The sequence below is a fragment of the Chanos chanos genome, chromosome 2 (genome assembly GCF_902362185.1).
Source record: "Chanos chanos chromosome 2, fChaCha1.1, whole genome shotgun sequence".
In the NCBI taxonomy this organism is placed as follows: Eukaryota; Metazoa; Chordata; class Actinopteri; order Gonorynchiformes; family Chanidae; genus Chanos; species Chanos chanos.
In genome coordinates this window covers 14850888-14865985 of record NC_044496.1, presented here as the reverse complement: position 1 = coordinate 14865985, position 15098 = coordinate 14850888, and the positions used below count along the sequence as shown (strand labels likewise).

General features: G+C 40.3%; 1 protein-coding gene across 2 annotated transcripts in view; it reads right to left on the bottom strand.

The window, feature by feature from the left end:
- Nucleotides 1–15098, bottom strand: part of efl1 (elongation factor like GTPase 1) — a 52081-nt gene that overhangs the window by 28449 nt on the left and 8534 nt on the right. Inside the window, exons 12-14 of one of the 2 annotated variants that reach the window (XM_030765871.1) lie at nt 8099–8280; nt 7209–7381; nt 5538–5673 (exon numbers count right to left, since the gene is read on the bottom strand). In XM_030765871.1, coding sequence (XP_030621731.1) covers nt 5538–5673; nt 7209–7381; nt 8099–8280 — 491 coding nt within the window. The remainder of the gene's footprint in view (nt 1–5537; nt 5674–7208; nt 7382–8098; nt 8281–15098) is intronic. The other variant, XM_030765872.1, reaches the window with a different exon arrangement.

The following is a 15098-nucleotide window of genomic DNA, read 5'->3' as shown; positions in this document are numbered from 1 at the left end:
CAGACAGACAGGGGGGTTTTATTTGTCTCTTTAACGCCATCTATTGGCACGTATCGGAGACAGACTGACTTGAGTGGGTGGGGAAGAAGACAAAGGAAGGGCCCAGAGAGTCTTGTATAAACCGAGCGACCTCGCCGCATGGGCTTCACCTGGGAATCCAACAGTGACGTTCGGATTTAGACTTTCAATCTTTCAACATGGTGAGTTCATTTCAAGTTGATACACTGAATTTATCTGACAACACCACGTAAGTGGATGACTAGGAGATGCCAAATGAGAACCATCTGAACTTTCTATTCAGACGGCGTTACTTGGGTTGAATGTTCGAAACAGGCTAAAGAGCCCTGGCCATTATCCCGCCTCCCTCCAAAATGCTCAATCTCCAAAACAAAACTGCACTGTGAATTACTGCTAACGACACAGCCTAGCTGATCCAATCTGGTTGAAAATGTAGGTCACACAGGAGAAAGGAAAAAGAGTGAGTGGGTGAGGAACAAAAGAGAAGGGAAAAAAAAAAGAGGAAACCAGTCGATAAATTCCAGGGGAGAGTGGAGAAAATGATCAGTTGACTATGTTTCACCACCATTCGATTCCGCAAGGCTTCATGGTAGAACAGGGTAAAAGTATGTAAGAGATAGTTGGGTAATGAAGTGACGAATCTGCACCATGCACATAAACAAACACACACACAAACACACACACCTGCCTGATTCACTTATACAAAGGTCATCACATCAGTTAAAGGAAAAAAAGAAAACAGTGTAATTTCCATTTCAATACCCAGACTTATTTAGCTATTACTTCACCTATAAAAACATGCATGCACGCACACACACACACACACACGCATAGCGGCGCTATCCCTGACGTGCTCAGCCAGATGCCCTGAGAGCAGAGGAGCGGGGTGAGGCGAAAAGAGACTAGCGTCACTCTGCCTCCCTTCCTGGCTCTCCACAGCACTGAGCAAACACCATAACGCAAAACAAATGTTTTCAGAAAGCTCGCCTCCTTGAATCAGCATTATTCATTTTGCCATTTCTACAGCAACTTCAGTGACTTCAAATACGCCGCTTCTCCAGCTGGTTCACATTGCGGTGCGCTGAAAGATACTAAAATCCAGGCAACAAAAACTATAGCTATTACTGTAAACACATCAAACACAAGAGCTGTTTTATGACATGAATGCAGTCATGCTGTCATGAAAACCCATTGCTCATACACACACACCACACACGAACACACGTATATATATAAACACACAAACACATATATACGTTAGCCTCTTAATTCTTTAATTGCAAATTAGATAAACTGTAGAGATTAATGTATTTTTTCCATCCAGTGGAGAGCTGCAGAAATGCGAGCACAGACTAGAGTGAAGATTTCTACTTCTTTATATGACAGTGAGCAAATAAAAACCCAGACAGTCTGATCCATACAGGAGGGACATCATAGACTGTTTGAGACTAAATCCTACAAAAACAACTTGGACAGATTAAAGAAGATTTAAGGGGAAAAAAAAGAATGTTACAACAAGATTACCTGATACTATTATTTCAGAGGCTTTTCTTTTATAAACTACTCTAAATCTTTCTTTTTTTTTTTTAAACTAAGTGTATGGTGATCCACACAATGCAAGAATAGGTTCAAATCTCTCAGAAGCTGGTTGAGCAGTAAGTCATCAGTCCAGCACCAAACAAACAGAACCATCACAGAAGTCAACTGTGCAGAATGACCTTAGCAGCTGAAAATGAACGAGTCAAGTACTAGAAGGAGGACATTGTACACACTGACACATTTAAGCAATGGAGGACTTTAACTTAGTTTTTAAAGACACCCAAGTCAGCTACGCAGATTATAATACTCAACAGCACAAAACAATGAAGTGTTTCATGTCTTGACAGAGATATTCTGAGTACAATGTTGTTTTCCTGTACAGTGCTCTTTTAGTAATCTTTGGTGATATTTGTGGTATCAATAGAAGCAGGCAGAGCTGAAGAGGGATACATGTGTGGGGACAGAATAGCCTTGTATACTTCACAAACATGTCGAATTAATGTATGAAACCTCTAGAGATTGTATTGCCTTGTGCAGACACACACCCTGAGGGCAAAGCAGTCCCTGAAGTATCTCTTTCTCTCTCTCCAACACACAGAGCACAGACACAGACAGAGACAGACAGACAGACAGACACACACACACACACACACACACAAGAAAAAAGAAAGTGCAAAAAGGTCACACCGCTATGACAGGGGTGTAAATTATGATCAAATGTAGGTTTCAGTATAACATAATAATAAATCATTAGTATGTGAGACACTGAATACTAATATAATATTTAGTACAACACCTGAGCAAGGGGGAGAAAGGAAAGAAAGAGAGAAAGAAAGAGAGAAAGAAAGAAACTGGGCAGATGTGTAGGTTCTGTATAAACAGCAACACAGAGAGGCAAATACAGCCTAATCATACTTGGCAAAAGCTCTTATAAATCATAATTAACTCAGCTGACTTCTGTAGAGCTGCTGAAACCAAAGCACAACTCCCCTTACACAAAGAGCAACAAGAAAAGCCACTCATAAAGCAGCATGCCAAGCTGCCTGCTTCACTTCACAATGGCAATACCAGTAAACTATTCATTCTGCTAACTGTTGATAATATATCTCTCTTTAAATGAGTGCAGAGTGTTTTGGTGGGCTCCCACGACATGAAAATGAGGAGAAAAGAGGGACATATATCGTTCAGGGGTTATTCATTTCCTGTATCTGTTGTTTATGCCAGCTAGGAAGAAGCTGCACTGAGCTTTATAATAGAAAAACAAACCTGTGCACTTCTGATTCTGGTCTCCTCTCTCTCTCTCCCCATCCCATCTCTCTCTCTTCTTTCTTCCCTGTTCCACCCCTCCTCTCTCTATCCCCTCTGTGCCCTAACACCCACTCTCTCTTCTACCATTCCCTCCCTCCCTCTCTCCACTCTCTCTCGCTCTCCCTCTCACTCTTTCTCTGCATCTCAGTGCGTTCTGACACCAAGCTGTATCTCTGTTGTATTTCTGATGTGGTCACTCTTGCAGGCTTGTTTTTCAGGCCCCGTCTTAGAGGAGGTCTGTCTTAGTGTCGGTAATACGCAGCTATGTTCCCTCATGTGGTTTAGCGCAATCTTCCTCCCACATCACAAGCCTGCTTCTTCTCTCAGCCTGAACTCTTCCACTCATCAAATCAGAACAAATGCCCAATCAGGCCTCATTTACATACTGCCTCAGCCTAAGCCTCTGCCCACAACCCAACCTGAACAAACAATGAGATGATGGCTTCCACATGTCAAACTCGACAGCTTCTCTTTTTTCTTCGCCTCTGACCCCTCCCCACCCCCATCACCCCCCTCCCCTCCTTTTAGGAAACCATGCATTAGCAGTTAGTAATGCTATGGGGACTGAGAGCCACTGACGCAGTTGGACAAACCCTTCAGCATAAGAGCACTCACAAAAGCAATTCAAATCTGGTTATGGGGCTTCTGAAGCAGATCGTCCAAACTGAATTATGAAATGAAGCTCTCTAATGTTCACTCAAGGGTGTATCGTGTTATTGACAAGACCTCATTCCCTAACGCGCATAATACTCTTTCAGAAGCATTAGACAACGACGTCGATACATTAATGTGGGTCTCTTTCATAATTCATGAAAATCTCATAAAATAAACACAGGATCTGCTTTCAGTCAATTCGGAATTGCACATAAAAGCAGGAGAGAGGTGTACTTCACAGAGGGTTTATGATTGCGTCACAGACAAGAAAAGCAAAGTAAATGTTGGTTCTGACAGCACTGAAGGTGTAGGGTAACATATTTGAAGGAAAACACTCTAATTGGAACAACTTAGATTTAAGGTAACACTAAGTAACTGCAATACTTCAAAAAAAGGTCTTCTTCTGAAAAGCATAAACGTAAGAGTCAGGAAAAATCCAACAAGGGTAAAATAGCCTCTTATGTTTTTATTTTACAGCCTGGAAGAAGGAATGTACCAGTTTCTCAGACAACAAGGCTTTGTCTTACCATTTTCTGTCTAATAATTTAGAGTGTTTTGCCACCAGAACATAATAACAAAACTATGACTTTGGAGTTTGTGTAAATGAAGGGATTTGAGAGGTAGTGAGAGAGATAAGACAAAAAACTTCAGCATAGCCTGTACATAACTCATGCATAGATCTATGACAAGAGGAATGTAGCCCAAACATAAATTAAGGCTAATTGCTTCTGTGTGGATCTAGAAGCCTACGATACAAAGGAATTCCTGGATATGTATCAGAGAGACTAACACTATTTGTTCGATAAAATGCCAACAACCTTCCATTTTAGGAATACTCTCTAACACAATTTGAAGTGCAGCTGATAATGCATGCTATTAATCTTCATCTGATCAAATCAGTGAAGTAAGGGCTTGCCGTTGGCCTGCAGCTGAGGGCCTGTCTCTGAGGAGCTCAGGAAAGAGACTGCCAGGCTAGAAGAACACGGCAGTGACCTACAGTGAATGAGAGCCCACACAGAGGCTAATTGTCCTCCTAAAACACGCACATACTGACCCGAGCTTTCCTCTCTACGGAAGATGAGGCGACCTGGTTAGGTAAAATCCAGACAAGTTATTTATAAACTGTTAAAGAACAGTTATGAAACTATAAAGTACAGAGTAGCAAAGCATTTGTATTGAAAGCACAGTTTAAATGCTTTGAGCACTGTTTAATTTGAAGAACGCATTCACACCCACAATTTGGACAAGCTGACTGCAATCCTCTCTGCTTTGATTTGCTTTGATCATTTCTAATATATATAAAGTGGATGCTAATGGTAGGGTTCTCCATCATACCATATTGATACCATATAGTTGCCAACAAAAATGATACAAAAAAATGAAAGAACATTAAAATTCCTAAAATGTCCTGATTATATCCATGTTATGATTGAAATAAACATTTTTAAAGTGAAGTTTTTTGCTTCTTTCTCTTTTGTCAGAATACTTTGATATGGTGATCTTGGAAGGAATGTATCTGTTTGACCAAAAAACAACATAAACTAAACTTGCTTATCAGTCTTGTTGGCAGTTACAAAATTTGGTTTGTTGAGTATGCTTTCGACATCTTCATGTAAGAACAAGAGTTGCCACTAGAGAAAACAGTGTGGAGTTATATGTTAGAGTAGTCCTCAAAAGATAAGCATTTGTATTTGTAAACTGTGAAAACTCAAACTTATTTCAATAATTGATTTGAAATTCATTTCTGTAAAACAAATAAAGAAGCAGATCTCCTCAAAACAGTAGGTAGAAATTCTGAACAATTCTGAAACACTGTACAAAAAGGCACACCGACAGGGCCAGACACAGGATATTATAAAGACAGAGCACTGTATCTGAACGGAAGGTTTCTGGCCTTTGTCTGTATGTGTTCACGTGAGTTTGAGGGTTTACTCTTATCCTGGCATATACTAGAGAATGGCTATATAAGTCTAGCCGTGTATGCGTTGGTAGAGACAGTGAGAATCCGGACAACGTACCCAAAACGTTCCCTGACGGAACCTCCTCCAATTCCTCCAGCTCTCGGCCCATGAGCAGGTAGAGATTGTCCAGCGTACAGCACGCCATGTGAGGCACGGAGGGAAAGTCCTCGGTTACAGAACAACCCTCAGGTAGCTGATACACAGAGAGATAAGACAGTAGTCAGCAGGGCAGACTTTTTTCTAATATATATTTTATGTGTGTATGTATATATATATGTGTGTGTGTGTGTGTGTGTTTATTTATATATATATATATATATATATATATATATATATATATATATATATATATATATATACACATAAGTATGTAAGTATGTATGTATGTATGTGTGTGTGTGTGTGTGTGTGTGTGTGTATATATACATACATACATACATACATACATACATATACACATACACACACACACACACACACACACACACACACACACACATATTGATTTTCATCGCGGTCACTTGATAGATCTTCTTATTGCTTTACAGTTATGATTTTACCAAAGAATGCCATGCTTGAAAAGATCATCCATATCCTTAAACTAGAGACAGGAGAGGTAACCCACAAAAACCACTGTAACCCAAACTGCCCTTACACTACTGTCTGCCCCAGGCACTTGCATGTAATCTAACACATGTCGTTTCTTTTTACAGCTTTTTTGGATTTCACCTCCATTTCTTTAAGAACATAAGAGAAGGCAGTGTGTGAGTGGAGAAAAGAAGGGGTAATATAGGGTGAAGGCACACTGAATTTTATTTCTGCCCCCTATTAATCAGTAATGATACATCTGTTGCTGCGGAGAAACTCAGCTTTCCCCGCTGGTACAGAGCAGAGGAAGGAAAGCTCCGGTGTGCATCCAAACACCACATCATTTCCTGTCTGGGCTAGCTTCCAGTCCAGGCCTCTCACTCCTGCTCTGAGTAAGATGTACACCTATTCCCCTGTGACCTCAGACTTCTCTTTTCTGACATTGGAGACAAAATGTACAGGCACTTTTTGACAGCAATTGAGTTCTCTGCCATGTGATTTGCCACTTAATCCCAGACCATTTTTCCACTCAGCCCAGCGATGACAGGGAGACATCAGTGAAGCTAAAAAGGGTTTTGTTAGAAAGGTGCTCATTGAACGTCTACATTATCTAAGACTGTTAGCATTTTTTTTTTTGATTATTATAATTAGTTCCATATAGTTTTATTCTCAATTCATCGGGTCATTGGAAAACATTACAATTTAAGCTAATCTCAACTGCTGTGAGTCACATAAGTATGTAAGAAACAGAGATATCTGCTATTATGTCAGATAAAATCTGAAAGAGAAAAAGAGTGAGAGAGAGAGAGAGAGAGATGGCTATAGAAGTTACATAATGTTAATGAAGGGTTTCAAGATTTCCACCCATATCCGAGTTTAGCCCTTCATCACTAGTCCCTGGTTACATCTGTTAAGTATGACTCAACATATAAAAAGTCAAAGCAGAGAGTATGTCAGTATAAACACACTGTATTATCATCAACATTTAAAAATAAATCAGTCAAATAAAATGAAGGGCAGGGATCAGGGTGATGAGGCTCAATGTTTGCATAACATAAGCCAAGGCCCAACTGCATGAGGGATGAGATCACTCATGGAAAGGTGACTGAAGTCCAAAAGATCAAAGGAGTCCGTTCTCACCGACTTGAGAGCGAGTGCCGGGTCATATTTGGGTCCGAGCACAAACGCCTTTTGGCCTTTCTTGACTATTCCACTGTAGACCCTCGCAAACGCCACAAAGTGCTCCTTCCAGTCTTCCTCCTCTGGTCCCGTACTTTTCACTGACAGTGCCTCTGCCTGAGCACACAGTGTATCTCCATCTACACGCACACACGCAGAAAACAACAATGAAAAACAACTGAAAATCCTTATTTCCTTAAGTATATGTGTGTGTGTGTGAGTGTATACATATATATATATATATATATCTTATGACGAGCATGATCAGACAAAGAGTTGTATTAGATGGACAGAAGTGAACAGATAACAGATAAAGTCTGTACCAGAATCATTTAATTCACCAAAATATATCACACTGAATCTATTCTGGTGCAGGTCCAGATCACTAATAATGTGAAGACAGACTTCGTGATGGTTGCATCAAACTGAACCAACAGTGCCTGGAAGCTGTTGCAAGAAGTTAAGGCCCATATAAATGGCATCATCTTCGTATCTAATAATTCTCCTGGAAGACTGCTACAGGTTGAGTACTTTAGTGGTTGTTTGGAGATGGGAGAAGAGTCACTCAAAGGCATTCAAAATGACAGATGTAAGTTCAACAGGTCTGTAATCACTCAGACAGGAGACATCTGACCTTTGTTTGTTGGGCACAGGTCTAATCACTGATGAAGGAACTGATAAGCACAATGTGTGAGTGTTCCAGGTGAGATCCAGCAGCACTTTAACTATGCTGTTTCTTGAATGACTGCCATTCAGGTATAGGTTGGGGTGCTAATTGGGTAATTTTTTTTAAAGCATTGTGATTAAAAGAAAAGGAAAGAAAAGATAAGAAAAAAGAAAATGCTGCCTGCCTGTGCTGTTAAGGGAGCTGTTGACGCCTGCTGTCTGTGTCGCTGCTCCAGTATTGGCTGTCTCTGTGTTTTCCACATCTTGATTGGCTGTGTTTTCCGGGTCTTGATTGGCTGCCTGTCTCTGTGCATGCCTCTGTCTGGCCAGCTCACGCCGTTGGGAGATTTCCTCCTGTGTCAGTGGCCTGAAAAAAATACCACCAACACACTGTACTTAGAGATGAGTTGTCATGCAAACAGCACCTGATTAGCAGCAGAACATGGACCTATCTCTCTCTCTCTCTCTCTTCAGTCAGTATGATTCACAAGCAACTGAAATCACACTTAATTGAAATCGTACTCCACTGAAAGAAAATATTGGATGAACTAGGAAGGCATAATGAGTTAGAATAATCCAGTAATGAGACTAAATTACAATAACAGTTAGCCATGTATTTTTAAAAGTATGTTTCATGCAGACATTCTTGGGAAAAGGAAAAAAAAAACAAAACCTCTACTGCTTTGAAAGATTCTCTCAAAGCCATATACATGTTTGGCAAATGCATCTCTGAATCCATGGAGACTGTTTCTAAGCACATAAATAAATTTACAAATTACATGGAAGAGCAAAAAAAAAAAAAAAAAAGGCAACACTTCGCTGTTTCCGGTCCTCATATTATTCTATATTACAAACACACACTGCTAATAATTGATAACCAGTAATGACACATAATCAAAAGTAACTATGAAAAAATAAATGGTTCCACTCCTGAAAAATACAATTTATTTTTCCATGGATTTTTTTTTTCTTTTACATCCTCTCAACCGAACTTATCGAGCCAATCACAAGAATGCAAATCATCGCTGTGTTTATTTATCCACGGGTCATTCGTAAAGGCCCGAGTGTTACGCCGTAACTTTAGAAATCGAGATAAGAAGTTTTATCTTCTTAAAAACCTGAGTTTCAGAGAATAGTGAAAGCATTATTCCTAGCAAAGAGCCACAACAGCTATTTTAGGCAATTTGGGTCCCCCCTCCCCTCCCCTCCCTCACTAAAACTCCATCCATCCTATAACAGAATTTGGAAAAAAAAAAAAAAAAAAGCAGTCAAGACTCATTGCCCTGTATTGTCTACTTAGGCTTACATCCTATGTTGAAATGATGGCTGGTTGCGAGGGGTTGACAGATAGACACTGGTTACAGACCATAAACAAATCATGAAGAGAGATCAAACAGTTAACACTACATCAACAAGCAGAAAAATGTCCTAAGGCTTAGATTTCAGCATCATGTCTAAACATAGCTTTGTGGTTATGGTCATAGAGCGTTAGAGATTTTGGTACTGAGACCACACGGCTTAAACACTTAATGATAATTATAACTACTCTCCCCTCTCTGATACACCCCTGTCAGCACCAAATACCAGCGCTGAAAACACACGCAGAGGAATAAAAGAGTTTAAAACCGACAATTTTGAATGGCATAGATTCAGGTTATGGACGAATGAGTACGATTAACCAGATGGTCTCATACACCATGTGACATGCGTGGTGTGACATTTAAAACAACAGACATAGGTGTCCTTGAGCTGAGTGATGGGTGTGCTTCAAACTGATGGTAATCACAACGACCTTTGTCGCAAGGTCAAAAGATCTCTTAATGGCGTCCGCACTTAGCTAAGTTCGGTAATAACCAACCCACTGTTAGAAATATCTGCGCTGCTGGCACTAAAAACACAGCTCGTCACAATGATGAAAGAAAATTGCCACACTGAAAACTTGATTACACTGCTGTTATGCATAAATCGCGCCAAAATAAAATGCAACGGTACAGATAAACCTCAAAAATAAACCACATTGTGTACACAGACAAAGAAACAACTTGTTGGTGGAGGCTTGAACTTCAGGTGCTGCCTAAGACAAATAAAAGTAGCAGACACTAAATCATGCCACCAAATCAAATGTGACAACACGCCACATTCTCTCAACAGCTTTCTCTCATACTAATGTTTCCTTTCAAAACATGCATAATGTTCACCTTTTAAAAATGCCATGTAGTTGAAATGAAGCCGTAAGCTGTGTCACCCGTGAACTATTTTGTTCCCCTGCACTGTGCACTTAAAACATGTCATATTCCCTTTACAGCTGTTTTCTTTCTTTTTTTTCTTCTCTCTTTTTTTTTTTTGGTGAACACACCACAGCTGAATCATTCTGTTTTCTTAAGGAGCTAAAAATCTGTCTCTTATTGACGATAATGGAAACGCCATGAGGGTCTTTTATGGCCACGACCAGTGTGGTTATGAAGTAATGGGTTATGAACCTTGAAGCAAGTCTTTCAAAACCACAAGCAGGCCTCTTTTTCAACGTTCACAAAAAAAGAAAAAAAACAACATGTGGAAAATGGAAAGATATATTGATACTAAATCTTTCGACTAAGCACACTTCACCAGTTTTTGCCACGCAATGACTTTGATTGCAGATACTTTCCCTTTTGGGTTTAATGTAACAAGAGCTTTAGCATGTCACTGAAAGGAAACTGGTGAATTTGATTGAAAAAAGAAATGAGAAAATTAAAAAAGCTTTATTGTTGCAACAATGCCTTAAAATTACACAAACACAGTTTTAACCACTTTAACCACCGTAGCATGTTAGTGTCCTTAAAGTCATCTTCCTTTTTGTGTATTAACAGAACTTATCAACATCTCAAGGCAAACTCTCCTCCCATTCTGTGGATTAAAGAGCAGACAACGTCATGGAAAACGGTATGAAGTACTTTGAAGTCAAGGTCAGACGTGTTTGTTGATGAGGGTACTGTGTCATGGAAGGACAGTTTTCTGCCTCCCAACCACTGTATGCCATTAATAAAAACCACTCGCATCATCAACCAATCAGGTGGGAGAACATTTTACCTCTGTGCATTGGTGAGCAGCATGAAATGAGGGAGGTTGCCAACAGTCCTACATGCCAAACCATCACCAGTCTTCTGACCTAAATTGATCATCACTATGGCAACTCAAGTAGTGGAGGCATAGCTTAGCGTCTAGCAGATTCCTTAAGTGTACATTCATCTTTGTACATGTAAAGCTAAAAAAAAAAAAAAAGTGTTTGAACCACTGATGCAAACAATGCATGTTTCATTGTACATACATATGTACATATATGTCCCGATTTAATAGTAAATCGTCTCATAGTGACAGCAGATATCTCATCAGAGAGTTTTGATTTGGTTCGCATGTATTATCTTCCCTCAAGTTGCAGGTTTTTGGGGGGTTTTTTTGCCAGTATGGTTTGCAGTTTAAATATGATGTACAACTTATGCTGAGAGCTCTTAAACCACCCACTTAAGAGGAAAAATCCAATTAGTTTGTTCTGCACTGTATAATGTATTCAACCGCTTGCACAGATGATCCAGGACCGCTTTATGCACAGGAAGATATTCAACAGAAACACTTCCCTTAAAATGACTACAGATCAAGTGAATAGAAGCGTCTTGATTTTACACCACTGAACAAAGGAGATGTGGGTCAGCTTAAGCAACACTTTTATAATAAGTTAAGGTTGGACCTCTTCCTGTAGAATGTAGGTCAGGAATAAGACGTGCAGCTGCTCCAGCGACAGTAGTGTTTTTCATGCAGGGGAAACTCGATCTGGCTAACACCATCTAAATGACTGCTTTATGAAAGCTCTCCTCCACACTCTCTCTGCTCTGAACGAGTCACTCTGAGCTCCTCCGCGCGTCAGCCAGGCAGCCCCGTGCTTCAGTATCACTGCTATTCGCTTTGAACAAGCGACAAGCTCGTATGCACGACCAAACACCATGCAACAGATTCATCAACACCCATGTTTTCTTATGTATTTAGAGTGCTTATGAGTTTCTTATGTCTTCAACAACAAAAAAAAGGAATTTTATAAGGTTTGCTTGCTGAGATGTATGCGTGTTGTGTAAATATCTTTTGCAAAACTGGTCTTAGAATGCTTTTGTCGTTTTGGGTAAAACTCAAACACTGAGAATACCGTCTCTGCATTGTATTCATGAGCTCATAGCTCTTCTCCCTTTGATGACATCACTCCATTATTTTTTACCAGTTTTGCTCTCTCCTGTTCCCAAGATCCTTTTCTTTATTCATTATTGCATATAGTAATTTAAAGGTAGACTGTACGTCGGCAGTGATGTCATCACTCCATTATTTTGGTGTTAAGTTGCTGTGAGCTCATGCCCCCACCTCCCATACCGGGCTAAAGCCACCACAGTAATGCTGTGCTTGTCTGAGTTAAGAGGACAACATGTAGCAGGATGTGTCTGTATGTATGTTAGGCAATTCCCTTTCTGGAGACGAGTACCAAAGAGCATCTCAGGTCACAGAAATCATTCTGCCTGGATACCGAAAGAAAACAGGGAAAGAGGGAGAGAGAGACAGAGAGAGAGAGAGAGAGAGACAGAGAGAGAGGGAGATGAAGGAGAGGGAAACAGAGATTCACCTCAGTCCTCAGTGAACCCACTGCCTTATGGGGACACTTGCCAGTGGTGATTAGGAGAGTTAGTGGTCAGAGCGGAAATATGACTCTATATTAACCACAACATTCTTCATTGAGGGAAGCTGTATGATCTGAAGCTGAAAAAGTAGTTAAAAATAGTTAAATACCACTGCAAAAAAAACTTTCCATTATCGCGCTCCACCACTCTGTCATCCTAAATGTGTTTCACAGGCCTAAATGAAGAGGGATTGATTTCCAAAATACACTACTGCTTGAAAAATGAGGGACAAAAAATGTAAAAAATCACAAGGCAAATTATCTATGAAATAATTACAGTAAATTCACCATGAACCTCACTGAAATGAGTCTGTCTTAGTTGGCTCTAATCTGTCACTACAGTTAATCACTGCTAATACTTTTGGTTCTACTACATTTGTGAGAAAATACATCTCTGATACCTTCAAAAGAAGACTTCAGCTATGCTTAAAAGATGTTTTCCACTTTTCACTTTATGAGATATTCACGGGTTACAAACGGCATGGTCACTTTTTACAGGTTGTGTGTCTGCATGAATGTGTGTATGTATGTGTGTGTGTGTGTGGGTCTGTGAGCATGCGTGTGTGAGTGTGTCAGAGAAAGTGTAAATAATCACTCTCCCTTGTAAAGAAAACTCTGAATGGGTTTCATTAGCTGTACCATTAGTTTCCTAGATACAGTCTCTAATATGACACAGGAGCTCTTCAAACTAAAACAACACAAACAGCCCACTCGCTGTAACACATGTTTAACAGGCAGCGCAATTAAAACAATACTAAGAGCCCTAATGGCCGCCCAGCATCCTCCTGGCTTCCTGTGACCATCTGCGTCTAATAATTAACAGTGCTCTATACTGTCACCCAAACCTTTCAAGTCCACAGACACCATTCAGGTTCTTAACAATATTAGCATGTTGCAGTGCAAATCACACAGCATTAACAGTGCTGGACCACTCCACTAAAGTGAAAAAAAAAAAATTATTGTGCAGCTACACTTATGCCTGCAACAGGAAAAAAACGTCAGTGTTACTCACAAAAAGAGTAGAGGAGAGTTACATGCACCCATCACATAAAAGTAAACCATGTGCTAGTTGCCTTAGACAAGTAACAGAAAAAAGGATGTCTCTTATACAGTATACACACACATATATATGCAAGTGTGTAAGTGTGTGTGTGTGTGTGTGCGCGTGTGTGTGAGCTTGTGGGATATGTTGGATGGCCCTGGCAAAAAACATCTGTGAGGAAAATACTTAGAATCTAATCCCTTTAGAGAGACAGATAATGGGTGGCATTATTGGATTTGAAATCAGCACCCAGCAAATGAAATGAGATCTCGCCAAGTCTCACCTCCAGCTCTTCAACGCATTTGTTCTTCAGAACAAAGCAGCATTGCGGGACACAGCCTGAGCTCCTGGGTCATCTGAGGAACTCCACAAGCGCACAGCAGGCTGTGAACTTGCTGACTATGCCATCTAGTGTTAGCTCTCCAATGACTCTGTCTGACTTATGTATCTTGTTGTGTAATTGTCTGGTGTACAAAGAAAACATCGTGTCCTCTCTCAGCTGTCTTTGTTGTTCTAATGCCTCATGATTAAGTTTTTTGAACGACAGTTGTTCTTTCGATACAAGTTAGTGGCATGTTCTTGAGGGATACAGGGTTTTTCCAACAACGCTTTTCACTCTCACGTTCCCAATATCTTTTTCTGTATCCATATTGTACATACTAAAATTTGAAGCTATGCTGTAAATAGGCAGTCAAGTCAAACATGATCCGCCAACTTAGTTCAGTGTCTTAAGTTTGGGATGGACCCATTAGCCCTAAACTCAGTGCTTTAAGTAATGTGAAAGGAGAAAGGCACAGAGCCAGGGTAGTTTGTTTGGAATGTGTTCTCCATTTGAGTGAAAGACAGGCTGTGATAGGAGAGTAGACTAGTGAGACAAGCGGCAAAAACAGGCTAGAATTAGTCAGAGATTTGTTCTGCCAAGATTCCTATCTGAATGGGAATTATCTGTTCCTGAGACCACTCTGCCTTTTACAAATACAAGAACACACACAGACAAACACACGCTCCCACACAATGATTCAATGAAAAACATGTTCAATGTGCTAGACTACTGATCTATAGTTTTAACGCTCATTGGACTAGAAATACACCCAGACACACACTCACACACACACACAGATTTGGGGGCATTCGGGCATTTGTATATGTGTACATGCACACTCCCTTGTGTGTGTGTGTGTGTGTGCACGGGCACCCACACACACACACACACACACACACACACACACACACACACACACACACACACACAAACACTGTCAGATCTATTATTTAGCCTCTAGGGCTCCCCATGCACCTGCCTGTAATCAAGGTCCACTTTGAAATACTAAACACCAGGGAAAAGATCCAAAAATCAGACACACTCCACCTGCGACAAAGTCCCTCTGCTTAAAAGCAAGAAAACAGACGTGGATTCAAATCCACACAAAAACTTATGATGCGCAATGGA